Here is a 27632-nt window from a genome sequence, read left to right on the forward strand (position 1 = left end):
TGCAAGGCTGGGGATGGGATTGCTTTCTTGATGGTTTTGAGAACGCAAGGACTAAAAAGAAGGCCTTGAATGAATTGTGATGATTTATTTCTTGAAAAACCAGAACTCCAAAACACGAGTTTTAGAAGGTGACTTTTATTTTTAACACATTTCTTATTCTCTCAAAGGACATTTGATTTTATTCTGTATCTTCAGCAGGTGGCGTACCTGCCTCGCTGGAACCAGATGCATGATCCGCTGTCTGCTCACTTGCCATGATCCTCAGGCAGAATAATGCAAACCGTACATATGTGTACTCAAGAACCTCTTTCCCTCATCCCTGGAGGAAGGTAGTGATGTAATTGCTGTATTAATTTTTTCAAGGACAAATGTCAACAACATTTTTGATCGTATGACCGCACAGTTGGACTGTACATAGGGCGTGCGTCTCTTCATTATCTCTCACACACATAGGTTTAATTAGTAATAAGAAGGAGAAAAAAAAATATTCTATTCTCACCAAGAAAATGTTTAACCCCTTAGAAAGGATAAACATTTTCACTTTGAAAGTATAAGCCAAAGACATGACAAAAGATTGTTGTAAGTATCCCTCGGGTAAACAAGCTCTGCAGTACATTGATGGCATGAGGGACGAAGCAAACTACCATGACTGTCCTCCTAATGTCATGATGGAGAAGAAATGCAAAGCTGGGTACCAGTGCTACCAAACTTCAGGCTGAATTAGCTCTGACAGGACTGCCAAAGCAAAAGTATAGCAGGGAGCAGTAAATTCACAGTGGTGCCTCTCTGTGTTAGTGCCAAATGCTCTGTAACTAACAGACTGCTCTTCTGGCACTGGCAACAGACACTGATGAGGTTTAGATGAGGTTTAGATGAGGTTTAGACTAGACATAAGAAGGAACTTTTTTTCTCAGAGAGTGGTCAGGCACTGGAATAGCCTGCCCAGGGAGGTGGTGGAGTCACCAGAGCACAGAAAATCACTGTGCTCCTGAAATTCTACAACTAGTGTTTTCAAAAATGTGTTATTTTACGCAGTTTGGCTCATAAAAGCCCTGATGGTTTGAAGGCATTCGGAGCAGGGAGGTTACGTGCATGTTAAATTCTTTCTAACTCTATGCCTTTGTTAAACAAAGTATCACCTTTCCTTGCAAACCTTCCTCTGCATTGTGTCAGAGTAGCATTAGGGAAAACAGTAGCTGGATGCCTGTGCCAGAAATAGCACAGCCAGCAGGAGCTGATCACCACTCTGTGCTCAGCTGGTGAGTACCTCAGGTACTGTGTTTGCTTTTGGGTCCCTCACTGCAAGGACATCGAGGCCCTGAAGTGTGTCCAGAGAAGGGCAATGTAGCTGTGAGGGGTCTGGAGCACAAGTCTTATGGGGAGCAGCTGAGGGAGCTGGGATTGTTCAGCCTGGAGGAGGCATGGGGGAGACCTGATGGCTCTCTACAGCTGCCTGAAGGGTTGCTGTGGTGAGGTGGGGGTCGGCCTCTTCTCACAGGTAACAGTGATGGGATGGGAGGGAATGGCCTCAAATTGTGGCACTGAGGGATGCGGTCAGCAGGGATGGTGGGGACGTGCTGGCGGCTGGACTAGGTGATCTTAGCCACCTGTCCAATGTTAATGATTCCATGATTCTATGATGCTAAGAAGACTGGCAGGAAATCCTTCTTCCCCTAAACCAGTTCTGTTGTCCAATTCCCTAAGGATAAATGTTATCCTCAAATCTTTACTGAATGCACAACAGGCACGTAACAGTCGCACTTTGCAGGGCAAACCAACAACATGGCGGCCCGGGGGACGCAGCGAGGCGGCGAGACGCATGCGCACGGAGCCCCTTCCGGGGGGGAGCGCAGCGGCGTCGTGACGTCAGACGCGGTCCCCAGCAACGGCCGCACGTCGGAGGGCGCCGGCAACCCGGAAGCGGCGGGCGAATAGGGACGGAGCGGCGCGTAGGGGACTGGCGGAAAAGTAGTCCCGCAGGCGGCGCGGCGTTTGGCGGAGGAGCAGACGGAGCTCGGCGGAGCAGGGGGAAGTCTCGTCTCGCGTAGCGCGCTCGGATCGCACGGCGACGGCGGCAGAGATGGCGGCGGACAAGACTGCGGGTGAGCGGGGGGAACGGCCGCGGGCCCGGGCGGAGGGATACGCTCTCGGACTCGGGCTGTGAGTGCCGGCACGGAAGGCGAGGGGCGTTCTGCTGCGTGTCCTTCCGCCGAGGAAGTAGCGCTGGGGGGCAGGCGGCTGCCTTCGGGGCTGCCCGCCTCGGTTCTGTGCCGGTCGGCCTGGCCGGGAGGGGCGAGCGGCAGCCGTGTGGGAGGCTGTTCTCCGTCCTAGGAAGAGATTGCCTCCTGCTTCGGGAAATAAAGCGCTCGACAGATGCTCTGCTGCTCAGCAGCACGGCTTGTGTGGGATGTAAAGGGCCTGGGGGCTGTGGCCGTTGGAGGTGCAGCTAACGGGTGCGAGAAGAGTAGCTGCAGCGCTACAGGTATCTCGGCCTGCCAGTGCGGAGAGGTGCTGTCTGAGTGCCGGCTGCTGCAGGAGGACATGATGCACAGTGTTTCTCCTGGACTGCCCCAATGTTCCAGCCACAGAGATAACTCCACGACCCGCTGCTTTTATTGATAACCCACCAGCCTTCTCCAGATGAAAACCCAAGCTGGTGTTTATGTGCTTTCCTGTGTTGACCTGTTTGCCCTGCAGTCCGAGAGAGCAGGAGTGCTTTTCTCCTCCCAGTTTAAGTGGGTGCTTCCAGCACCAGGCTGCTCTTAGGCCCATTGGTGAGATGTCTCAGTGATGAAACTCAGCTGAAGTAACAGATCCTCCTTTAAATACAAGCGGTAGGATTGCTGTACATTAAAGGGACCTTCAGCTCTTCAACGGGTTTCAAGTGTATTTGGGCAAAAGGATTGAAGAGCAGACAAAGTGGTTTTATTGCAGGAAGGAATTGTGCTGTCAGCTACTTCAGCTGGACTTCAGGTTTGTTCTTAGGAGCTTCCAGTTCACATTTACAAACTCACCATCTTTGTTGGTTTGTAGAGTAGATGAAGCTCTTCAGTTTATAACCATAGAAGTGACTTTGCGGGTGAAAGATCTTGTTTAAAACACTTTTCCATTTTTGTCTTTCTACATATGATGTAGAGGCATAGTGAAGTCTGTAGACCTGTCCTGATGCTTCCCTAGGAAATACACCATGTAGCTGTGTAAGTGGCACGTTTCCTGGACAGCTAACAGTCTCTTTCATGTATTGTTTGCTTACCTGAAGATGTGCTACGTCAAGATTCAGACCTCTGTGAGCACCATACTGCTTGTTTTACCTGCTTAGCAGACAAAGGCAATACCCAGTAATGCGACTTTGGCTGGCACTACCCACAGCTAAACCCGTGTATATGGGGAGCTCCTGGCCAGGCTGAGCATTAGAAACTTCCCAAGGTTTGGATTCTCACATCTCTGCATTGTTGTTGCTTGTGTTGGTGTGATCTTGAAGGCCCAGTGAGCAGATAACCTATCTGTTAGCATGACAGTGGGAGGAAAAATGTGTTTATTTCTTCATTGCTGTTAAAAAGGTCCTTGAAAGTCAGTGGGCCCTCTATCACAAGTATTAAGGAGTCAGATCTGTTATGTGGTCAGTATGAGGAGAGATGCTTCTTGTTCCTTTCCTCTCTCTCTGTGAGAAAACTATGGCATGTCAAAGCTTTCTGAACTTTTCTGATGTTTGTTTTCTCTCTCCTTATGGAAAAGGTTCCACTGGTGAATGCATTATGTGCAGCCAGATTTCATAGTAGTTGTGTGTAGTTCCGTAGCACCCTCAGGGTCCATCCCTCCCAAGTACTAGAATTGCTGTACCCTGCATTTTGTCCATATCGCAGCCCATTGTTAGTAACTGGCTAGTGAAAGATGGTTGAGATTTAACATCTCAACTTCATGGGCATCTTGATGCAGGGTGAAAGGCTCAGCAAGCAACAAATATGTTCTTGCTGAAATGTATGTTCGTGTAGGATTGTGGAAAGTGTTTCCCTGCAGCAAATGCAACCCACGAACTGATCAGTGACTCTGTTCTGATCCTGCCATGGATGTTACATCAGGAATGTCCCTAAGCCTGGTTATTAGTGTTGTCCATCTTCGTAAATAAATTTACAGTGTTTGTAGCCAGTGAGTAGCGGATGATTCAGGTATGGTGCTGCTGATGGGGAGTGGATTGTGTGGTGGAGATCGTAGAGGAGTTTTCTCATTTGTTTGGTGTGAAAACAAAGTTAGCAGAGTTTGCATTGCATCCTTTCTTTCTAGGAAAAGAAAGACATTGAACATACAGTGCCCACCAGACCCATTAACATGGCAAAATGTGGGCTCAAGCAAAGGCCTTGTTGTGGAGTTGAGGAACTAGTTATCTGCAGCAGTGGAAGCCATTGCAGGTGTCTAATCTTTGTTTCAAAAACACTACATGAACATGTGAGTTGAAGCTTCTAGATACAGGCTGGCCTGGTGTGGCACTGGTTGTTCTGGTTTTCCCTCCAGTAGTTTTGAGTTTTATTTCAAGGAAATTGAAGACGATTAAAACCTTGTTAGGTTACTGTACAACTACTCAAGCCATCAAAAACAAAACCCTACATGCTGTACTGCCCTTCATCTAGAAGGGAACATAGCAAAACTATAGTTGCAGCATTTTCTCTATGTTCTTAATGCTGTTCCCTAAAAGCATCTGTTGCTTGTTGCTCAGGAAGCAGCATACAGGATGCATGGGTTTTAATCCAGTGCGGTGGGATAATTAATCATCTTAGGATAGGTGATCTTCATTGTAATTTTTGTGCAGCAAAGTCTAATCCTGCTGTCTGGTTGCAGCTTTAAAGAGGAATCTAAAACACATTCATTTTCAGTGAACTTGCAGGATGTGGATTATTGGCTGAGAGCACAGTAGGATACTGAGGGTTGTTGGGTAGCTGAAGGTGTTGTCTTGTAATAGGGCTACAGTGCTACACTGGACGTTACTGCTGCTGGCAGGAGGATCCTGAGAACGGGCACAAAGAATGTTTTTGGAGCTGAATTACTTCTGTTGTGTTTACAAACTTTTCTACCATCCTTTGTCAGACCAAGGTGCTGAGAAGCACGATGGAGCGGGTACTTCAGGAATCACTGATCAGGAGAAGGAGTTGTCGAGCAGTGCATTACAAGCTTTTCTGGTAAGACACAGCCAAACCCGAACTTCTCATCTACCACATAACTGCTAAACTGGTGTATAGAATTATTATTTTTTTCCCAGTTTTCTTAGCATGGCTGAGAATGTATTGACAAGTTATACTAAAATCAATGCTTGTATTACAAAGCCAGTGCGTACATTTCCATAGAATCATAGAATTGTATCATAGAATGGCTTGGGTTGGATGGCACCTCAAGGTGAGCATAATATTCTTGAATAATTCGTTCAGCAGCATAAATTAAGGCTGTCTTGGGAAAGTTAGGAAAGGTGTGTAACCCTCCTCTTCTGCCAGCCTGTGTTAAGCAGACATCCAGGGGCTAAACTGTAACTCAGTCTCAAGATGAAGTCAGAGACAAACATAAAAAGTTGGGCCAGGAGTTAGACAGCTGCTCAATGTACGTGTGATGGAGACAGATTGTGGAAACTGAGGAAATAAAGAATATTGAAGCTTGATATGATGAAGCCAAAAGAACAACAGTTTTTGTAGAAACATGTTTGTAACAGTTAACTATTCTGTTAGTAATTCCTCCATCCAATTCTTGTTCAGTTTTAGTTAGGACCTCGACTTAGACTTGCTTCTTATACATACCAGTCTGCATGACAAATGGAGTTTGTGTGGAGCTGTTTACTTGTGTTGGTCAGGGAAATCCTACATTGCTCTGTAGACTCAGAGAGAGGAGGAGGCTGCCATTAAAAATTATTGACTTATTAGAGGATACAAAGTTTAAACTAATCCCTTTCTGATGCATGCTGTTTCCAGGCGGGAAATTATGATGCCTGTTTGCAACACCTGAATACCCTTCAAGACATAAACAAAGATGACTACAAAATAACTTTGAATACTGCAGTTGCAGAGTTTTGTAAAAGTAACCAGACCACAACAGACAATTTGAGACAAACCCTGAACCAGCTGAAGAACCAGGTAATGCAACCACTGCATGAGAGTTTGATATTTAAGCACTGTTAATGGGGATGGGATCTTCCAGTGAAATAGGAAGACAAGTTTTGCCTCTTCCCTTTGTTAGCTTGTAACTTACTGCCTTATCTTTAGGCTAATTAGTACCTTTGGGTTATTTTTCTATAATAAACATTTGATGCTTTAAAATCGTAAGTTTGGAAAGCTTAAGGATAAACAAGATTCCATTCTGTGTGTTTTGGTTTTTTTCAGGTTCACTCTGCTGTTGAAGAAATGGATGGTTTAGATGATGTTGAAAATAGTATGCTTTACTACAATCAAGCTGTTATTTTGTATCATCTGCGACAGTATACTGAAGCTATATCAGTTGGAGAGAAGCTGTACCAGTTTATAGAGCCTTTCGGTGTGTAGGCAGAAGAGTTTTGTTTGTGCAGTAATGAGGCAGAGTAAATGATCTTCCTCTGCTTATCAGAAAAGTGACTTGTAAATGTACCTAATAATAATAAAAAAAGATAGGCTTAGGAATGATGAGTAATCTTTACTTACAAGGGACAGCATTTGAAATTGGGTGGGAAGGTGCTTCAGAGTCACTTAGCAGATGAGTATAACAAAACTAAAACAGATATTTGACAACTTCAAGAGGTATTTATGAAGCAACAGAGATGAAGTGTTTGTATGTGTGGGTCTCAACAAATCCAGTAAGTATAATGCTGTTTCTCCCTCAGTTCTCAGTATGCCTGTGTGGAGCTTACTCTGAACCAGCCATGCAGAGATGTGTTTGTATGGAATCCTTAAGTTCTGTAAGATTCTGTATAGGCTTATGGCCCATCAGTCTCTTTAGACGCTGGATCTTTGGTGCCGATGTACTTAGATCAGTTCTCAAAATCAACATGAAGTGCATTTTAAGCTGTCTCCGGTCTTTGCTTTCAAATGACATCGGTATGAAGGAATTACCTCTTTGTGTTAATATATATGCCATTCTATACCATTCTAATGCCAGTCTACTTCTTCTGTTTGATATAGAGGAGAAGTTTGCCCAGGCTGTGTGCTTCTTGCTTGTGGACTTATACCTACTGACTTACCAGGCTGAGAAGGCCTTGCATCTCCTTGCTGTCCTGGAAAAAATGATTTCACAGGGCAATAATAACAGCAAGAATGGAAAAAATGAGGTAAGCTTAAAATGACATGAATGCTGCTGTCTATAGAAAGGTATGTTTTTATTAAGTCCAAAAGTAGTCTTTTAAAATAGTTCAGAATTTCAAAGCTGTTAGGATGTCTGTAACTTCAAACAACCGACGCATTTTAATAACCAAGTTAATTGCGTACAGTAGCTGTATGTTCTCTCCGTTCCACCCTTTTTGTGCCAAGAGCTAAGAAGTGTCTCAAGTCAGAGACTTATATTAGAACATCAGTTGTCTTCAGTGCCAAATATATTTGGTTTTCCTTATGTGTCCCAGATGATGATTGTGTGATACTCTGTGTTTGAAATGTCAGTGTCAGAGAGGAAGTGCAATTAGTGCTACAGTGTGAGAAATCAAACATTCCTTTAATGTAGTGTCTTGGAAGTGGAAAGTGGACACTTTTGTCTTCTCCTGCTGATAAAATGTCACACTTAAGCTAAAACTTTATTTGTGAGTATATAATAATTCTGCCAGAGAAAATATGGAGAAGAGAATCAGGAGCATGCAAACATCTTTCTGAATAAGAGCACTCTTAAAATTCCTCAATGCTAGAGCAGATTAGCGTAACAATAACCTTCATATAGTGCTCTGTACCTCATAGGCTGATGTGCTCCTTCTTTGGTTTTGATTGCAAAGCTCAAGTTATAATTTTTTGCTGGAATATATGGACGTTTTTGTGTTTGTTTCTCTTTTAACATTATTGAATATCAATTTTTCATCCTCAAAAGAGATTGTTTTTACCAAACACCTTTTAAATTCAGTTTACAGTTTCCCTTGTAAGCTCCTAACGCTTTTTTAATTTATTTCTGTTTTTTCTTTTGACAGTCAGGTAATAATACAAATAAAGATTCCTCCAATCAAAAAGCTGAAAGTGGAGCTTTAATAGAAGCTGCTAAATCTAAGATACATCAGGTGGGTGTGGGTGTGTGTGATTTGTACAAGAATATTCATTCAGTCTTTCTTAAAACTGAGCCGCCTGCCTCAAATCTAGCTCAGCACAAATTGTGATATTGTCATCTTCAATTTCATTTTGTAGGTCAGATAAACGCATTTAACCGACCCTTTTTTTTTAAGATCCACGTACAGGAGAAACTGACCTAAGAAAAATCCCAGTTTCAGTCCCCACATCTTAACATAATTTTGTTAAGTGGCATTTAGCTCTAATAATCTTACATCTGTTTGTCTGCAAGACGGTCTAAATCAGTGAGGTTTTATTTCCCAGTGCCGCTCTTTGGGAAAATGAGTGAAAAAACAAAATGCTTCGCTATCAATCACCTTTTGCTTATTGGTTGAACGGGTAACTGAATGGAATTTACAAGTTAAAATAATTTAACTAATTTGTTGTTTTATGTGCTAATGTTTTGGCATTTGAATGTAGAGCTGTTGAATGTTGGCCAGTGGACAAAATGTACATTTGTCTCTTGCAAATATGAACTGTATAAATTTGTTGTTGATATTCCAAATAGAAATTCTTCCTTAGGGCTTTTTAAACAGCTTTTTACTACCTATTTTATGGTGTATTTAGGAAATCTTGTAATAAATCTCTAGGTATGGTCCATCTTGCAAACCTGCACAAGTTCCTGTTTCTAATATAACAAATTTAATTTTAAACAGTATAAGGTGAGAGCCTATATCCAGATGAAGTCACTAAAAGCATGCAAAAGGGAGATCAAGTCTGTTATGAATACAGCTGGAAATGTAAGTATTCTTAAAGCTATTGTTTTTGTAATCTAGGTCTGTTCCCTATCTTAAAACTGGATTTGGTAACTTACTTTACAAGGAAAGGTCTTCCTGAGGATGGATGTCTGAAATAGTGCTGTGTACAATCAGTTGGGTTTGTAATCTCTTTTATTTAAGTGTATTTGATACAGGACTTTAGGACTTTGAATTGCTCGGAAGGTTGCACTTTGTTGTTAACAATTTAAAATAATAGCAATGCAATGCTGTGCACAATCAAGCGGTTAAGTATGGCTTATAATTTGAGCAGGGCAAAGCGAGTTTTAGTTGACCATTAATGCTCTGGGAAATAAAATTTTCTGCTGTCGTTACTGAGTAAAACCACTTGAGAAAGATTAATTTGGGAGTTTTCGATATTTGGGGGGGGTTTGTGTGTTGTCTTTTTTTGGGTAGTTGTTGAAGCTTGTTGGAGGCTTATCTCTTACTAGAAAGCGGTTTCTTCTTTTGTGTAGGAGTTCTCAGCTCAGAATTGTGTCTACCATGCCATGTATATTCTGCATTAACTGAGGATCAGGGAGTAGGAGGAGAGCACTTGCCTTTTGTTGCCAGTCTCAACAGGTGCTGGTTTGACGGAAGTCTTTCTGGGTCGTGATGTGTCTTTTGGCAGGCCAGGAGAATCACAGCTCAGGAGGAAGTTGTGTTGAGCTCCACAGGGAGGGAAGCATGGAGGGGAGTGTATTAGGAGGCAGGTTGGAGAAAGATCCTCTTAAAACAAAAGGGAGATCCTCTGTACTTTGCCACTGCTGTGACAGAGTTCTTTAGCACAGTATTTGGTTTTGAAGCAGAAACAAAACAAAAAACTAGTTCTGCTTTTCAGAAGAGGTTGAGTGTTCCATGAGGAAATGTTACTTCATTAAATCATTAGGGACTAAACCTGTATATTCTTAAAGTGGCAGCAGGGTCAAGTATTAGAAATTCTTTTCTTTTAAAAAAAGAGATAATTAACTATTGTTCTCTTCTTCACAGTCAGCTCCTTCTCTCTTTCTTAAGAGCAATTTTGAATATTTGAGAGGCAATTACCGTAAAGCAGTCAAACTTTTAAACAGTGCAAACATTGCTGAACATCCAGGCTTCATGAAAACAGGTAAAATAGAAAGCCTTCATCATGCAAGTACTTAGATATGTGGTACAAATAGGACTACTCATTGATACTAACTTTAAAGGCATTAATGATTACTTAAAGCAACAGGCCCTAAGCATCATGGATTTATATCCAGAGTACGTGTTCCTCTTTATTGGTGCACTCTTTCAATTAACAAAGCTGTGGCTTCCATTGAATGGTCATTTAAACAACGTAGCGACTAAGGAAATGGATTTCTGAAAGTCCTTCCTGTACCATCTATAGGAAGTTTTATTTTCAAATTACACTTTTTTACACAAGCAACAGTAGAATGTTCACTTAATAATCCTAGGTTATGATTAAAATAACATCGGGCTAATTAGTTCGGAAGTGGTCTGGTTTTTGGTTGCTGTAATATATTTATATTTAATTATTTTCTTAAATTTTTTTGTGGTATGTCTTTATTGAATATTATTTTTTAAACAGTGGCAACGCTGTAAAGCTTCAGTTATCAGCAGATAAGTCAAACATTTATTTTTCTGCCGTTGTGTGGAAGAAGCTTCTTCCAGTGTTAATCTGAGCATGATGTATTTCAGGAGGAGGGTATGTTTCCTGCTCGAATGGTGAGGTTAACAAGTTTGTTTATTTTATATAACTTAGGTAGATAATGTCATTGAAGAATTTCCTTTTTAAAAGAGCCATCTGTTGGAAAACCAGAAATGTTTATATACTCTAAATACTATGAAAAATTACAGATAAACTCACTTCAAGTTGCAATACGTCAAATTGGCTTTCTACCTGGGTGTCTTGGAACATGGGGCATAAGATCTGAAAGTCTTTGGTCTTTACCCATGGATCACTTTGGGCAAAGTGTCCAAGAGAAACAGAATGATAAACAGAAAGGCAGGTTGTTAAAATACTGGAGACAGTGATGTAACTTCATAATCCTCAAACATCTTGCCGACCCATGAGAGTGGTGGGAATGTTTTGTCAGCTCGGTGACTTTTTTCAGCTTATAAAAGTGGTCTTTTTCTGTTCTCTCAGGTGAATGCTTACGGTGCATGTTCTGGAACAATCTTGGCTGCATCCACTTTGCAATGGGAAAGCACAATTTAGGAATTTTTTACTTTAAAAAAGCCTTACAAGAAAACGATAATGCATGTGCACAGCTAGGAACAGGTAGTTCAGATCCAGGTAAGACTTGTAAGAGATGAAAACAGGTGATGGAAAAGGGGTGGGTAAATAAAGAAAATAAATCTTGCAGACTTTCAGTACTTACCAATGAAATTCCCGTTCCACTTGTTTTGAAACGTGTTCCTATTTTATATATATTATAAAACGTTTTCTTGCTTTGAGTAGAAACACCTAAGGTGTTTTTTTTTTCTCCCGAATTATTTCATGGTGAAGTAATAACTTATTCATTGCAAATTAGTTTAAAAACTAGTTCTTATCACACCTCTTGGTATTTTTACTGTTTCTCCCTGCCTTTGTAGTCCTACATAGTAGTGTGAAGGCAGAAAACGTTTTCTGCTTCTTAACAGCAAAGTAAATTTCTTCTGGAATTTCTAAGACTGAAAAAGATAGATGTTCTCATAAATCTGGGATTCAGTGGTATTACATGACGCTTAACTCAGGTGACAAAGTACATAAGTGGTTAACATCTAATTTACTTCAACCTTTATTGAAATATCCATATGATGGATTTATCTTGACTTCCAATTTTAGTGTGGAAAGAATTTGTTTACAGAAGGAGTTTATCTGATTTCAATAATGAAAGTCAGATTTTGTGTTTTGGTTTGGTTGCTTTTTAGTTCCTACAGCCCCCTTCCTACTTCAGCTCTTGCCCCCTTACCATATTATGTTTTCAGCTCCCTCAGGCTGCACATCCAATATGATGTATCCTTTTGTGCAGGTAAGAAGTTTTCAGGGAGACCCATGTGTACGCTGCTGACTAACAAACGGTATGAGTTGCTCTACAATTGTGGAATTCAGCTCCTGCACATTGGGAGGCCCTTAGCTGCCTTTGAATGCCTGATTGAGGCTGTCCAGGTTTATCACTCGAACCCTCGTCTGTGGCTGAGAATAGCAGAATGTTGCATTGCTGCTAATAAAGGGGTAAGTAGATCTGCACATTCCTTCTGTTGATTGGCATTGTAAAGTGTGTGTGATCACAGAAAGGACGAAATGATATATCGCCCAACTCAAGGTAATTTAAAGACCTGAGTATACATCACCCCTAGGTCCAGATGAATTCTTCTTATGTATGTGTGTGCTTAACCTGAAGTTGCAACAAATGGAAGGAAACCAATGTTTGCATATTGTGTAGAAACAGTGCCTTGAGACCCAGCGTTAAATCGACTCTTCAGAGACCATAAAAATTTGAGTGGACTGTTTTAAAGGTTGCATGAGGTAAAACAATTACATGTAGGTGGATGCTATAGCCCTACTTCAGTAACGCTACAAGACTTATGCTGGAAAAACTGGATGAGTACTATTTTTCTCACCCCTAAGACATTCTAACCCATAATCTGAAAGAGTAATCCTGAATTGGTTTGAAGCACTTTAGGTCATCTGTCGGTTTCTCTTACTCTGTCTAAAGTAATTTTAGAAAGAAAAATAAAGATGTTATTTGGAGATAAACTTATGCTGTTATTAGTGAGGCACCCCATTCTAATGGGAAGGCACCCCTTTCTGTAAAGAATGTTATCTACTTAGTATGTAGATATTAGCACTGGTAGTTTGACTTACTACTGGTTGATATCTTCTGATACCTGAGCTTCCTACACTCATTTCATACAGGTAACAAATTCCATATAAATTGATTTATGTAAATATGTAAATATAAACGTAATAACTAAATTTTGTCTTTGCATGCACAAAGGAATTAAACTTGTGCAAAATCTTTTCCTCAGTACTAAATTTGTACTTGCAAGGATTTCTGTTCCTGGATCGCAGAGACAGCAAGATGAAGTTGGTCAGTTTGAGCAGTATCCAAAGAAAGCAAACCTGGCTGCTTGCAGGTTTGATGTTTGTTTTGAGGTCTGATGCACAAAAACAACTGCAGTAGCTTTTGTTGCTGCTGCTTTGACAGGGAAGTTTCTGAGGTGATGAGGTTCTAGCTTAAGTTTTAACGGGAGTAGTAGGAGAAAACATAAAACTATCCTGTTGACATCCTCTGTCTGTAACATAGGGCTGTTTTCTAGAGTGTAAGCTGTGACTAAGTATGCTGCTGCTGTTCTAGAAGGTGAATAAGGTTAGCTTTCCATCTGCATCTGACATGGGCCAACATAATAAAGCAGGAGGCATTACTTTTGGAGCAGCCTTCATGTATATGTTTGATGTTATTCTGCAGTTGTGGGTGCTTAGTTTCATGAAGCAGGGTGACTGCAGGAAGAACAGCTTTCTTCACAGTAATTTTCTGATTTTCTGTGTCTATTCTACTGATAAGAAAGAATGTACCACTGATCATCTCTATTGGAAAGCTTCGTATGGGAGGCTTGTTGAGCATGGATTTTTGTGGCAAAGAAAAAACAGAGCTAGGATCCCATTTACAAGGACAGTGTTTAGAAGTCTGGGAAAGGGAAGGAAAGACAAAGTGGTGCACTTCTTTGCTTATTGCAAACCAGCTAAGGGTAGTTGATCGTGTCAGGTTCCAGAAGCCTGGCTTTCTTCCTCCTGCAGTTGTTATGTTTTATAGGGATACCGGGGATGCTGAATGTGAGCTACAAAGGCAGCTTGGTGTTACCTGAATTCATAATCGTATGAGGAAGAATGGATGCTGTTAACATTAAAGACAAAAGGGAAGTGGTTTTTAAATCGCAAGGCAGACTTATATTGTGACAACCGAAGCCGTGAAATCAAGTGTGTTTAATTTGGCCTTTTAACTCCATTTGCAGTAATGGTCCTTGATTTGTTACTGTGCATTCATATTGATGTCCTGAACATCATACGGAAAGGTAATTTCACTAAAGCAAATTCAAATTTGCTTTAATATTTTAGTTTATGAGGTAGAGGTGGAAGGCAGCATAATTTTTTCCTTCCCATTGCAATTCTTCACTGACTGTACTTACCAGCAAAGCTGTTAAGATGGCTTATGGCGGTGGGCTGTTTGTGCTGTTAGTGAATATGGTGCAGATAAAAGTCTTGGGGCTGATAATTATATACATTAGGTTTGATCCTCAGAACACCTGCATAGTCAACAGTCCATTGAACTAGTAAATTTAGTGCAACTTTGCTCTCATTGTAGTTCAGCTTTGTGTTCCCCTTAGAACACCTTGAGATCAGTTTTTCAGAGAACGTCTTGGATTCTCTGTAAGCAGGGAGAGAAGACGGAAGCTACAATGACAATTGTGATACTGTTTGGCAGACCATAGAACTAATTTTGTTGATAACCTAGCGGTTCTTTTAATATGACTTGATTCATTGTTCCTCTGCTTTCCAAACAAAGGAGAAACTAGGTCAGTGGGCTATCAGATAAGCTGTCAGAAGGGATCTGTGAGAGCACTGTGTGCCGTAAAATCCCCACGCAACACTAAGACAATAGAAGGTATCTGATCCTTCATGGTACCTAAACTTAAAACTGTATCCATACAAACCATTAACGTTTACATTGTAGCTGGATTTGAAGACTTCAGTTCTCACCTTGCAAGGCTCTGAACAGTTCAACTGCCTTGATATTTTAGTCCTCCTTTCTTTTTTTTTCCCCTTTTCCCCCAGACATCGGAACAAGAGACTAAAGGTCTTCCCAGCAAAAAGGGGATTGTGCAATCTATAGTAGGTCAAGGCTACCACCGTAAGATAGTCCTAGCGTCCCAATCAATACAGAATGTCGTTTATAAGTAAGTATGTTTTCCATGGGCCTTTATTTTGTTATCATAACTTTGTTAAGGATGCATGTTTGTTTATTGAGAGTCTTTTAATCTGTCATGGAATAACTGTGTTTGTTTTGGAATACTCATAATGAGAGATATGTGTTTTAAAATGCCTAAGTCCTACCGAATCATTTGGGTGCCTCCTCTGTAGTGACCAGCAGAGGGCTTAATTGTGTGCTCGTTGTAACTAAGAGAGCCACTAAGGGTTAAAATTTACTTACCTATCTGTAACTTGTGTTTCCAGACAGCTAAATCAGTCCTCTTTATCTCATGTTAAAATAGATATTTTTGGTAATCCACCCCAGAAAACTGCAGATAGAATCTAGTTACTCTGACCTGCATCCAGGTCTCTCTGGATCTGTTTCTCCTTTTCAAGTAACAGGATTGGTACTCATCAGCTAACTTTGTGTCTCTTCCAGTGATGGGCAATCCTCAGCAATACCTGTAGCCAGCATGGAGTTTGCAGCCATTTGTCTAAGAAATGCCTTGCTGTTACTTCCAGAAGACCAGCAGGAGCCAAAGCAGGAAAATGGATCTAAAACTAATAATCAGCTAGGGGGAAATACAGAAAACAGTGAAAGCAGTGAAGCATGCAGGTAATCAGAATATTATAATTTCAATTACCTATAAACCTTTCTTTTTTGTCCAAAGTAGCTCTAGCCTGGCAGTCTGTTGTATTTTGGCCAGCAGAAGAGATAATGTGTATAAACGCTCCTAGCAGTTGGAGTACCCAAGGAAGTAGCTGAGATGCCTGTTGTTTTAACTGCTGCTATGCTAATTTAAAAAGAAAATCCAGAGTTGATTCCTGTCATGAAACCACTTTAATGAATGACACAGTGACATTCTTTATTATTGTTTTTTTTTCACTGACCATCTTTTTTTTTTCCTGTGCTGCAAATGTTTTGTTTTCCCACACACCCCTGCAGTGCCTATTGATATTTCTCTAATTGTAAGTGAAGTTTCACATTACAGTGATTCTGTGTACATACACACGTATGCCATATACGATTCAATATATAGATGTCTAGCAGCTCAGTTATAAAGATTTGTCTGTGATAAGATTTGACGTTCATCAGCCCTGTAACCCTTTCCTCCCAAGGACAGTCTTTCCAGTCGAGTGATCAAATGTTCTATAAATCTGGGCTGCTTCTGTGGGCCTGGGCTGGTTTGTAGTTTGTCTACTTGGTTGTTTGGTTTTTTTCTTGGTTGGTGTTTTTGTTTGTTGGACGTTGTGAGCTGCCCAACCTCCCCTGGTGAGCTGTATGCAACCTACTGAGATGAAGCTCCTCTGATTTAAGTGAGACTTTAATTTAAGCTTATGGGGCCCAGTGAGAGGCAGTGATGAAAACAAAATGGCAGCCCTTACTCAGCTGAGAACTACTGCTTGTTTTGCTTCGCTTTGTACGGGTGAGGAAAAGAAATAATGCCCTGTACAGGGAAGTTCTTTAATACCCTCTGCTTTATAACCAGATGCTTCTTCAGTGTTAGAAGTCTCTGATATCTCCATGATCATTCATCTCTTCAGAATACACAGGAATGAGGCAGGCTGTTCTTGAATTTGCGTGTTACATTCTGAAAGGCTCTAACAGGATTTGTTCTCTCTGACAAGGGACCCTCTGTGAGAGAGCAGTAAAAGACAGAGGGCATTTGAAGAAAATCACATTAATTGAACAGGGTGATTTTGAAGCAAATCCCACTAATTGAACAGGCCGACTCTTGGGTATTTCCTTTGTTATTCACTAGAAAACTGAATACTTTCAGTGCTTAGGGGTATTTTTAAATGTTCTATCTGGCAAAGGAATGAGGTATCTGCGCTACAACAGTGCTGAGTGTAAGTGGGAAGGTTCTGTGCTTGGTACATGGACAGAACTTAGCTTCGGTTCAGATTTTTTTTGTCTCTTTATAAACTACAGTGGCCTTTCTGCCAAGGTGCAGCTGTTGACCTTTCTTCCTGCCTCTTCCCTTTGGAAGGAGGTTCTCTTTCCACTTACTGGAGAGTGAAGTTGCCAGTGATTTAAAATAGAGTGAGGGTTTTGTTGTTGTTTTTTTTTTTCAGTGGGATGCAATGCAGTCATTTTGAAATATTAAAGGACAGCTATAAATCTAATAAGGGCTGCACACTTTGTAGGTTTTATCATTTATAACATATATGCGTAATTACTGGGAGTAGCTGTTTTGCTGCTTTTATTAGTGGCTGAAGGAAAAGAGGCTACAAACAGATTTCTGCATCTCTGGAGTTTAAACTTCTTATACCACACGGAGCTTCAGAAATAGCTTCAGACTGTGGAAAGTGGCGTGGTTTGTTTGGTCTGTCAGTCAGATCCTTCCCAGCAAATGCCCCCATTCTTCTTTCTCAAACAGAATGATTATGGTAAGAGCATTTGCCTCACTTTTTGCTTAGCTTCATATCCCTGATTTCTAGGCTATAGAGGTTTTTTTTTTGTACAGTCTTTTTAAATGGGATGAGTAAATATTGACGCTTATTATACTGTGAATTTGTACGTGATTTATAGTCACTCCTTATAATTAATATAATCTTTTTATTCTAGCAATAAAAGTCACGAAGGGGATAAATTCATTGCAGCTCCACCTTCTTCGCCTTTGAAGAAACAGGAATTAGAAAATTTAAGGCAAGTAAATGACAAAATAGCCACAAATTCACAACAAGGAAGGTTGCACTAAATATGTTGAAGTTTAAAGGCAAATGTGAGGGTGTCAACTTATTACAGCCCTAATTAGACAACATAAATTGAAGCTGATGTGCTTGGCTTTGCTTTGATTGCACCTCTGAGCTTTAAATTTCTTAGCACTGTAGTAATGCAAGCATCCATTATATCATATGACTTTGATATTTAAGCTGTTGTTCCATGTTATGTGTTACATCATCTGCACCAGGTGATGTGAGACAGTGATGGCAAAACAGGAAAACACCTTTTGGTGGTCAGCTTTTCCACCTGCAACAAATCCACAGTTTGTGTACAATAGCGAGATCACCATTGTCCTGCCATTTGACTTCATATGGAGTCAATATGTATGAACATACCAATATTATCACAGAATAACATAAATCTGACTGCAGTGCTTTTGTGTTCCCAAAGATCCTTAAGCTATTTGTTTGGCAGTCTAAATGCCCTCCAAGTAGAGTGACTCCTGTGTTATTCAAATGAGCGTGGTGTTATCTGGATCCCCTTTTCTCCAACAGGATTTTGGCTCCAACAGGAGCCAACAGTGCTAATCATTACAAGAGGCTGCTAACCTGTTGAAAGTCTCTTATAATGCTTGCACCACCTGTTAAAAAAGAAACCTGTTTTAAGATTTCATTATGGACAAATTGTACACTAATTTCCCACTTAAATGTTTGGGTAAAACACTGTTCCAGCCTAACCACAGGTAACCCATGTTTTGTAATGACCAGCTCAACCTTTACTTTACTGCTTTGTGTGTAGCAAATCTACTTGGGGTCATTTCAAGGCAATTTAGCAGTAATCAATGAAGAAGCATAACTGAGACCTTCATTATTTATTCTGAAGTGGTGTAAGAGTGTATTACTTGAAACAGAAGGCATAGGATTAAAAACAGTGTACATACTAATACGTAACAGTACTGAGTTGCACACTGAGGAGCCGAGTGAGGAAGCTGAAATCCTTGTCCATTTGGGGAAAGTTAAACTACTGAATGTTGGCAAGGATTGTCCTGAGGGATTGGTGTCTGTGTGCTTCAGTTCTTCCACACTGCTGACAGTCACTGGATTGAAAAATCTCCGTTGTTTCTGATATTGACGTAGAGAACTTGAATATTTCTGTTTTTTAATGTGGTTTTGTACATCCTAATGAGAGTTTGAATGACTGATATTTGCTTCTAACTGGTTCTTAAAATATGTCCTCTATACAAGACTTCAGAGTCATGCGTATTGTTTGGTAGTTGTGTACAAATCGCTTAAACAGACTCTTCCTGTAATAGGCAGTAATTCAATAGTAAGGCTTTAGAGTTAACAAGCAGCAGTTTGAGGACACCAAATGCTGCTAAGGCTGTATGCTTTGGAAATAAAAACTCCAGAATTTCCTTCAGAGCGTCTTTTAAACAATTTGGCTCATTCTCTGAGTAGCTTTGCTTCCAGCCCCTAATATGAGTCAGTGCACCAGAACTACCCAGTGCTATTGGGGCTTATGGAATTGTGGCAGCCCACGGTGCTACGTTTGGAGACTCCTGTGTATTTTCTTGTAAAAGTGAGATGGGTGACAACAGACTTTGGTGTAACCTGTCTCCTCAGATTGTTCACACAGCTTTATGTGAAATTGAACATGATAACTTACCCTTCAAAGCTACTAGAGGTAAAGGAATAGCTTGATCTGCTTCTCTATCCTGAATAGATTTTAACTGTGGGCCCTTCCCCCAAAGCATGTGATCCCATTTCATCATTTTTGTTCTTTGTTTTGACTCTACTATCAGCCATCTCCAGTCCACCGTTATGTTTTGCTTTATTTTATATTGCCTTGAAGCTTTTGTGCCCCAGTATGGTACACAGCATTCCAGGTGCATCAGTAGCATCACCACTGATTTCACAAATAAGAACCACTGTCACTCACCAGCATACCTCATCCCTTCCTATGTGCCCAATGCTGCCGCATTTGTCCCCTTAAAGGTTGCTTTGCTCTGGTTGGCCCTGGCACAATACAGAAAGCTTACAGTGATCCTCCATAGCTGCTTCACCTCCTTCTTCCTCGCTGCATGGTATATATTCACCACTGGGCCTAATTAGCTATTTAAAGTTATTTCAGATTAGTGATGTTTCTTAACTGGTTTAGAGGTGCCATTTTTATGCCTTCCTGGTAAGTTGTGAAGGACTGGGTGATCTCTGCTTTGCCTCTGCCCTGCAAAATGAGCTCAGCCAAATGTATCATTCAGGTTCTGTAAACTCGCAGCAAGTGTGGGCTGACAAATCTTGTTGCCTGGACCTACACAAGAGGTTGTTTGACATAATCTGGCGGTTTAAAAAAACATTTTTCTTTTTCCTAGTGCAAAGGCGGTTTTATTTGGGGAATGCAGGGGCTCAGTAATGCTGGAAGTCTCCAGAGCTTAAAGACGACCTGCAGAGTTTTGTCAGAATCCTGACTGGGGTGAAAAACTAGTTTGTCTTTTCCCTTGTGGTGCAATTCTTCTGCTCTGATTAGCTGTCAGGTCTTCTGAGTGTTCCGTTCGCTTTGGCTGTTTCAACAATGAGTCCAAGTGCGCAAGGACAGCATTGGAAGGAATGTTCAATGTTTTCCTCTTCTTTAGATGGCTTCTGCTGAAGAGGTCTTAAAGGGATTAGATGGGAACGAGTCCTTAGAAGAGAGGGACAGGTTTCCAACTTGATGGGCTTATTGTTGTATGGCCGGAGCGTGCCTTTTGTTCGTGTATAGACTTTCAAAACTAAAAATGGTTTAAAAGTTTTGGTGAGTAGACCTGTATTGACTGAAAGGGCAGGAGCAGCAGTGCAAGGCGTTTGGCTGGTGGGACAGCATCTCTGCTTGTTTAAAAGTCGTGCTTCCTTGGGGCAGAGAAGAAAGAGACTGCTTAGTGGCAGGCCATTATTTTGGGATTTCCCCCCCCCTTCCCCACAGTCACAACCTTTCAGAAATATTTTAGGTTTGGGACTTGAGTTGGGGAAGCTTTCCTCTCTTTCTTGAAAGCTTTTGTATGTGTTCAGATTTGATGTGACATCTGGGCACGCTAAGAGGAAGTGGGGGGTAGGGAGAAACACTGGAGAAGTTTCTTCCCCTGCTTGTGCATAATTAAGGGGCATGCCTCCTGGGAACGGGGAATAAAGGCACCCCAGGCCCTGCCACGAATTACATGACTTACTGCGGGACTCAAAGTGGGCTTGACAGTTGCCAGAAGGGCAGTGGGGTAGCAGCCTCCTCCAGGCAGCAAGGCCGGCTGCCCTGGGTTGGGAGCGGGGCAGGAGGACTGGGAGCAGAACAGGGCCCAGCAGAGAGAGGCCTGTGCCCCAGGATGGGCTGACCCCACCAAGCGGTGTTGTGGCAGAGCCGGAGGAGCAGGGCCAGCCAGTACAACAGGAAGCTTGGCAGAATGGAGGCATCCTGATGGGGGACTGTTGTGTGAAGGTGGAGAATGGAAGTAATTGTTGTCACACAGACTGTCATGTTTTGTGTGCTTTAGAAACAGGGAAACCTGTGACAGCCACAGAATGCCACATGTGAAATCAGACTCCTGGCAGAGGATTACAGCTCTGTGTAACACAGAACTGGCAATGCAGAATTCTCTGCAGTTTTATTGTCTTGCTGCGTACAGACGTTGTAAAATACAAGAGTGAAATATGTTACAATTTAATTGACCGCAACAATATATCTGTAGTTCCAGGTGATTTATACCATTGTGTGCTACAGAAAACTGCTCTCCTTTTCTGAAGGAGGAGGGAGGACAGAGAAGTGCAAATGAAGATCCAAGGTTTAACAAATAAAACGAGGTTGGGAAAGTTCCTGAGGCACAGTGCTATGGTGAGGTCCCTCTGTTATGGAGAACAGTGTTCTGAGAAGTGTAGTGAAGCTATAAGGGGTCTGGAGCACAAGTCTTATGGGGAACGGCTGAGGGAGCTGGGGTTGTTCAGTCTGGAGAAGAGGCGGCTCAGGGGAGACCTGATTGATCTCTACAGCTGCCTGAAAGGAGGCTGTGGCAAGGTGGGGGTCGGCCTCTTCTCTCTGCTAATGATAGGATGAGAGAATGGCCTCATGCTGCACCAGGGGAGGTTCAGGTTGGATATGAGGAAGCATTTCTTCTCAGAGGGAGCGGTGCTGCAGTGGCACAGGCTGCCCAGGGAGGTGGGGCAGTCACCGTCCCTGGAGGTGTTCAAGAACCGTGTGGATGTGGCACTGAGGGATGTGGTCTGTGGGCATGGGTTGCTGGTTGGACAAGGTGATGTTAGTGCTCTTTCCAACATTAGTGACTCTATGATTCTGTGAATGGGCACAGTCTTGCTGGCATATAATGATTATTCTTGAGTTGCATGGTAGAACACAATGTGTGCATCTCCTGGTTGAGAGAACACGATTTGAGGCCATAGATAAAGACCAGCTCCTTGACTTCCCTCTTTGCTGTGAGGATGATATTGAAGGCCTAGGATTTATTTCTTCAGCACTTAAAAACAGTCTTTCATTTTGATAAGCTGAGGTTTTCATATTTTGTGCTAGTGGACAATTTGTTCCCTTCAGGTACTTTTAGAATAAAATGTACTAAACCTAACAAAATCTTTTTTATGGTTTTTTTGTTGCTAAATTACAGAGAATAGTCGCTATTATCTAGAGATGATATTGTTCTTAGTTTTTCTAGGTACATGTAGGACTTTAGTAATTCCAAATATTTTCCCTTGAGTATACAATAACTTCAACTGAGAAGGAAATATTTAATGTAGTGGTGTTGTCTGGCTTTTAAAATGAATATGTAGGTATACATTTATATATGAGCATTCATTTGACATCTTCATACATGACACAAATAGTTTTTTATTGCTTTTATTGTGTATAAGAATTTCCATAGCTGTATTTGAAATCACAGAATATGAACACATTGTCTCCCCCCTTTTCTTTTCTCCTCCAGGTGCTCAATACTTGCCTGCAGTGCTTACGTGGCTCTGGCTCTGGGAGATAACCTTATGGCACTGAATCATGCAGATAAGCTCCTCCAGCAACCAAAGCTGTCAGGGTCTCTGAAGTAAGTCTGACGTCATCGTTCCTTCCTCTTTTCTGTTGGAGGGCTGTGAGCTGAAGCTTCTCATGTCTGTAGTAACGGTATTATTATGATGGTAGTAATGCTATTAGGCAAAACTGGCAATGAACTGGTGGAGAGCAATCTAACTCATGCCAATTTTAACTGCTGGAGGCAGCATACTCTAGAAGGTTCTGTGTCAATTAATTTCTATGTCTCCCTTCAAACTATGGTAGAAACTCATCCTTTTGCAAGGATTAAAGCTGGACTTCAGAGGAGTTTGTAAGGTAATGTGTAGTTTAATGAAGGCAGTGTTCTTTTAATGCAAGAAATTCAAGACAAGAGTTGTTTGCAAAGATAGAGCCTTGTAACTTGGTGCCAAGAAGCAAAGCCTCTGTGCAGGCTGGAGCACTGAGTTGTTCCTCTTAAGTGATGCATAGGTTAGATACATGTAAGAAGTTACTCTTGTTTTAACAGATCTCACTTGCAGAAGTTCTTTTGAGTGATGCTTTTTAATAACTCATTACAGTCAGCTACACAGTTAATTTGAAACGTATGTTATACGATCACATGCTCAGCTTTTGTTTCAGATTAAAGCTTAGTAAACTAACAGTGCTCTCAGTCAACAGGACTCCAAAGCTGCTGAGTAGCTGAGCTACTGCTGTCTAGCATCAGGCTTGTTTAGCTCTTCTTTGGGAAGCTCTTTGTGCCCTATGGACAGGCCTGCAGATAGGTGGTGTCCTCCGGATCTTACCATGCAAATGTCTTTGAGAATTAGTTATTATTGGATGCTTACTTAAGACCTCCAGTTATGTGTCTTGGTATCCAAGGGCTGTTTGTGTAAGCATTCATTTTTAAATTCTTGGAAGGAAAGCCATACCCAAGTAATGTCTGTCTAGAGCACTGGTCCCCATGTATGAATTGGTTCTCAGTATTCACTGGTGTCAGAATGGAGCATTATGGCAATACTTTACAAGCAAGCTAACTTTGTGTTTATTTATTAAGTAGCAGTTTTCAGGTGCTCGAGTTAAAGTCTGAATTCAGTTTGTTTTGCACAAGAGTAGTGAATTTTGAGGGTTGTCATGCTGACACTTACACCCGACTCTTTGCTGTTGTAGGTTTCTTGGGCATTTGTATGCAGCAGAAGCTCTCATCTCTCTTGACCGAATATCTGATGCCATCACTCACTTGAACCCTGAGAACGTCACTGATGTTTCCCTTGGGGTCTCCTCAAATGAACAGGATCAAGGTTAATGAATCCACACTTCATTAGGGCTGGTTGTGCTACCAGTTGCCTCCTGCTGTGACTTTTATGTAAACACAGCAATGATGGAGACACCTCATTTTAAGACCATAGATTGTTTGGGGCTGGTTGGTTGGTTTGCTTGCAGTGCTAATTTTCTTGCAGTGCGTCCAGTTGGTAATACTTGTGTTCTGGAGCAGGAAAATACATCGAGACCCCACCTGTATGGCTAAGACTACAGTAGCTCTGATCTCAGTAATGCTTGTCATTTGAACTTCATTGTTCCCATCTGCTCTAGACCAGAATGACTTTTTCCCCTTCAATGGCAGGCCATGAAAGAGGAAACAAATTTGTATCTGCTGATCTGTGATGGTGATTTTTGTAACGATCGTGATGAAGTGTCAGAAAATGATGTTTTGTGATTTTTGTTTTTTTTTCTTTGTAGGGTCTGACAAAGGAGAGAATGAGGCCATGGAGTCATGTAAGTAGCAGCCAGCATATTCAGCAGAGTGCAAGAACTTACGTGGGTGGTTCAGAATAGAAGTCTTAATAAAACGATAACTTAATTTACTTGCAGCTGGCAAGCAGACCCCCCAGTGTTATCCCAGCTCAGTCACATCTGCACGAACAATGATGCTGTTTAACCTGGGAAGCGCTTACTGCTTGCGGAGTGAATACGACAAAGCTCGAAAGTGCCTCCATCAGGTATGGAAGACAAACCTCAGGTGGCTTTAGGGGCAAATGCGCTTCCTACCAAGTGCCGTTTAGATCACAGCAAATGCTGGTGATTTCATAGCTCAGTTGTATCTGTTGACTTTGCTGAGATGGTGGCTCCGTTCTGCCTTCATAAACTGATTATATTAGTAACGTAAAGGAATTCCAGGGTTTGTTCTCGTGTGAGCAGTTCAGTACTGTTTTTATTCTAGGTTGCATCAACAGGGAATATAAAGGAGCCATTTCACTTTTCCTGAGGTTTTGTTTAATAGCTTGATAGTTATTGTTGGATTGTAGAAAAGAATCTTCTCAAGGGCTTTGGCTCCGTGTGCAGGAAGCTGTCAGGGGGCTGCTGGGGGCACTTCAGCAGAGCTGTGCTGTTCTGAAGCTCAGCTCACGACCCAGCTCAGCTGGAGCAGAGGGATGTGCCTGCAAGCCAGCTGAAATCAGTGGTGTGCCAGTGCAGTACAGCAAGAGGAGGAAGTCAGATATGGTGTTTGTGTAGAAGACACCCTTTGTAGGTGAAAAATACTAGTATATGGAAAGCTTGTGACGATCCTTGTTAACTTTCTATTCTGAACTTTGGAGCAGTGGAGGTTACCTTCACCTCTCAGCGGGAAGTTGCAGGCTGGCTCAAGAATGACAGACTCATATTGACAGAAGCGTACAGCAGATGGTGCTACTAATTAGAGTGAAGCAATCTTGCAAGGCAGACAATGTTTCAGTCTCTCCTTACAAGAATAAACCTAATGGAGTATATTGGTTTAAAAAATCTTGTGTTACAAAAGATTCCTTTTTGTTAGGCAAGGTGCCCAGGGTCTGCCCAGGGTCTGCCCAGGGTCTGCCCAGGGTCTGCCCAGGGTCTGCCCAGGGTCTGCCCAGGGTCTGCCCAGGGTCTGCCCAGGGTCTGCCCAGGGTCTGCCCAGGGTCTGCCCAGGGTCTGCCCAGGGTCTGCCCAGGGGCACTTTCAGCTGGGCCTTCATCTTAAGCACTTTTTCTCCCCACCCCTTCTGTTTCAATCAGGCTGCTTCGCTGATCCACCCGAAGGAGATCCCTCCGGAGGCCATCCTGCTGGCCGTGTATCTGGAGTTACAGAATGGTAATCAGTTTTATCCTTTTTCTTTTCCCGACATAAAGACAGCTAACCTGATGTGTAAGCTGCAGTGTTGAATGCAACCTTTGGCATCTTTATTATCTGTCCTTGAAGACTACGACTAACACAGGCAAAGCTGTAGAACGCATCCATAGCATTTTAAAATGTTCTGTCAGCCCAGAGCTGGGGTTGATGAAGAGGAATAGAGCTGATGTCAGAGTTCTGCCAGGATTCTGGCAAACCCCAACCTGAAGGTGCTGTCTCCATTTTACACTGCTACGGATCTACCTCTGTGCACATGTACCCTCATCTCTGTGGAGCAATTGCTTGCAAACACATGGGCTTTTCCTCTGCTTGAGTTTGTTTTTATGGTTTCATAGCAGTTTGTGTCTTGGTAGAGGATGTTGGTATTTGGCTGGCAATTCTTGCTGCAAGGTCTGCGCAACCCCCCTGCTCTTACATGCAGCTGACTTCCTAACCAGTTCTGACTGCTCAGAGCCCTGGGTTCCCATTTAGGGGTTCCTTTCAGGTGTCTCACGTCACAGGGATGCAGGGGACCTGAGCATTTGTGTTCTGAATGGAGGCTTACAAAGTTCTCTTTACAAAGATGTGTCCAAGTTGGAGTTCTGGAAATGTTTCTGTAACAAAGAAGCACAGAGTGAAAGAGGGTATGAAGTTGGGTTTACTTCTCACACCATTTCAAGTATAACCAAAAGGATCTAAGGACACACTTTGTTCTGTAACTGGCAGTAGAAGGGCACTTCTGAAAATAAGACTTCAATGAAAGTGATGTATTAGGTAAGGTGGCCAAATATTCTTTACAGAACTTAACTGTCTTTCTCCTACAATTATAGAAGCTTTAACAGTCCCAGTTATGTGGCTGTTTGCTTGGTGAGCTGTACGTAGCAAAAACTGATGTTTCTTTTCAGAACACACTTCAGAAGGGGCTCTGCGCCTTCCAGCTCAGAGATTTAGCTTGATGTCTTCTGCTCAGCATTAGCAGAATCGAGCACTGTGCTTATTTCAGACCTACTTGTTCAGTGCTTTTCATGACCAGTGGCAGCCCCTCGTTGAATGAGAAGTTGTGCTTGTGGCTGGGTCCAGCTGCAGGGCTGATGGGGAACTGACACCACAGCTCAAGAATTGCTGTGCTCACAACAAAGCTACTACTGCCGTTTTCAATTGCAGGTAACACTCAGCTGGCGTTGCAGATCATCAAGAGAAATCAGCTTCTCCCTTCGGTGAAAACACTCTCAGACATGCGGAAGAAGCCCGTTTTCCAGCCGGTCCACTCACTCCAGCCCATTCAGATGCCGACTTTCACCGCCGTGCAGAGGAAGTGAGGGGCTGTTGAGCTCACTGCTGCCCTTCCTGGGAGGGCTGGGGATTTTGTATATTTTTTTAACCTCGGACGTCTGCAAACCCGCATTGCTGCAGTGTGTTCCTTTATGTACATTTTTAATAAAACACTTAAATGTCTCCAGTCCCGTCGTCCTGTTGGTAAAGGTTATTTTATAACGGAACAGTGGTTGGGATCCATTTCAAATGTGAATGGCCTTTATTGTGGCAAATGGTGTGGTTAAGTGTGTAATCTCTGCTGTGTGAAGGGATGAGATGGGAGGGCAGTAAATGGGAGGGAAACACTTGGTCTGAAGTTGTGCTGACGCAGCAGTTGTGCAGTACAGGTGCTGTGTTTGTTTTCACCTAGTTGGGAATGCTCGTGGGTCTGGCTATGGCACAGGCTGAGCACAAAGGGGAATTTGTACCGAGTCCTGCAACCAGCGTGCATCTATTTTGATTTCTATCGTTTTTTTTCTTGCTTTTTCTGCTCAGGCCAACATGAGATGGCAACAGTAACAAGGTCCAATTGCTTACTTATTTACTGTGAACACGGGTAAAGAGCAGAGGCATCCAACCTTAGGCCC

General features: G+C 42.1%; 1 protein-coding gene across 1 annotated transcript; it reads left to right on the forward strand.

Annotated features, from left to right (window-relative positions):
• The first annotated feature begins 1874 nt into the window (after positions 1-1874).
• CNOT10 (CCR4-NOT transcription complex subunit 10) lies at positions 1875-27186 on the forward strand. The gene is made up of 19 exons (XM_072328532.1): positions 1875-2102; positions 5080-5171; positions 5949-6110; positions 6357-6507; positions 7128-7273; positions 8111-8197; positions 8900-8983; positions 9989-10106; positions 11127-11276; positions 11995-12197; positions 14799-14920; positions 15373-15549; positions 17503-17583; positions 22550-22663; positions 23776-23906; positions 24346-24381; positions 24478-24605; positions 25638-25713; positions 26896-27186. The coding sequence occupies exons 1-19, from the start codon at positions 2081-2083 to the stop codon at positions 27048-27050; spliced, it is 2235 nt and encodes a 744-aa protein (XP_072184633.1). The 5' UTR covers positions 1875-2080; the 3' UTR covers positions 27051-27186.
• Positions 27187-27632: the final 446 nt, after the last annotated feature.

Source organism: Excalfactoria chinensis, chromosome 2 (assembly GCF_039878825.1).
Source record: "Excalfactoria chinensis isolate bCotChi1 chromosome 2, bCotChi1.hap2, whole genome shotgun sequence".
NCBI classification, from domain to species: Eukaryota; Metazoa; Chordata; class Aves; order Galliformes; family Phasianidae; genus Excalfactoria; species Excalfactoria chinensis.

What these genes read in the sequence shown, in the direction of transcription:
- CNOT10 (XM_072328532.1), top strand. Translation starts at nt 2,081, where the DNA reads ATGGCGGCGGACAAGACTGCGG. An exon ending in ATACAGAATGTCGTTTATAA is followed by an intron (nt 14,921 to 15,372) that starts GTAAGTATGTTT and finishes TGTCTCTTCCAG; the next exon opens with TGATGGGCAATCCTCAGCAA. An exon ending in GTATCTGGAGTTACAGAATG is followed by an intron (nt 25,714 to 26,895) that starts GTAATCAGTTTT and finishes TTTCAATTGCAG; the next exon opens with GTAACACTCAGCTGGCGTTG.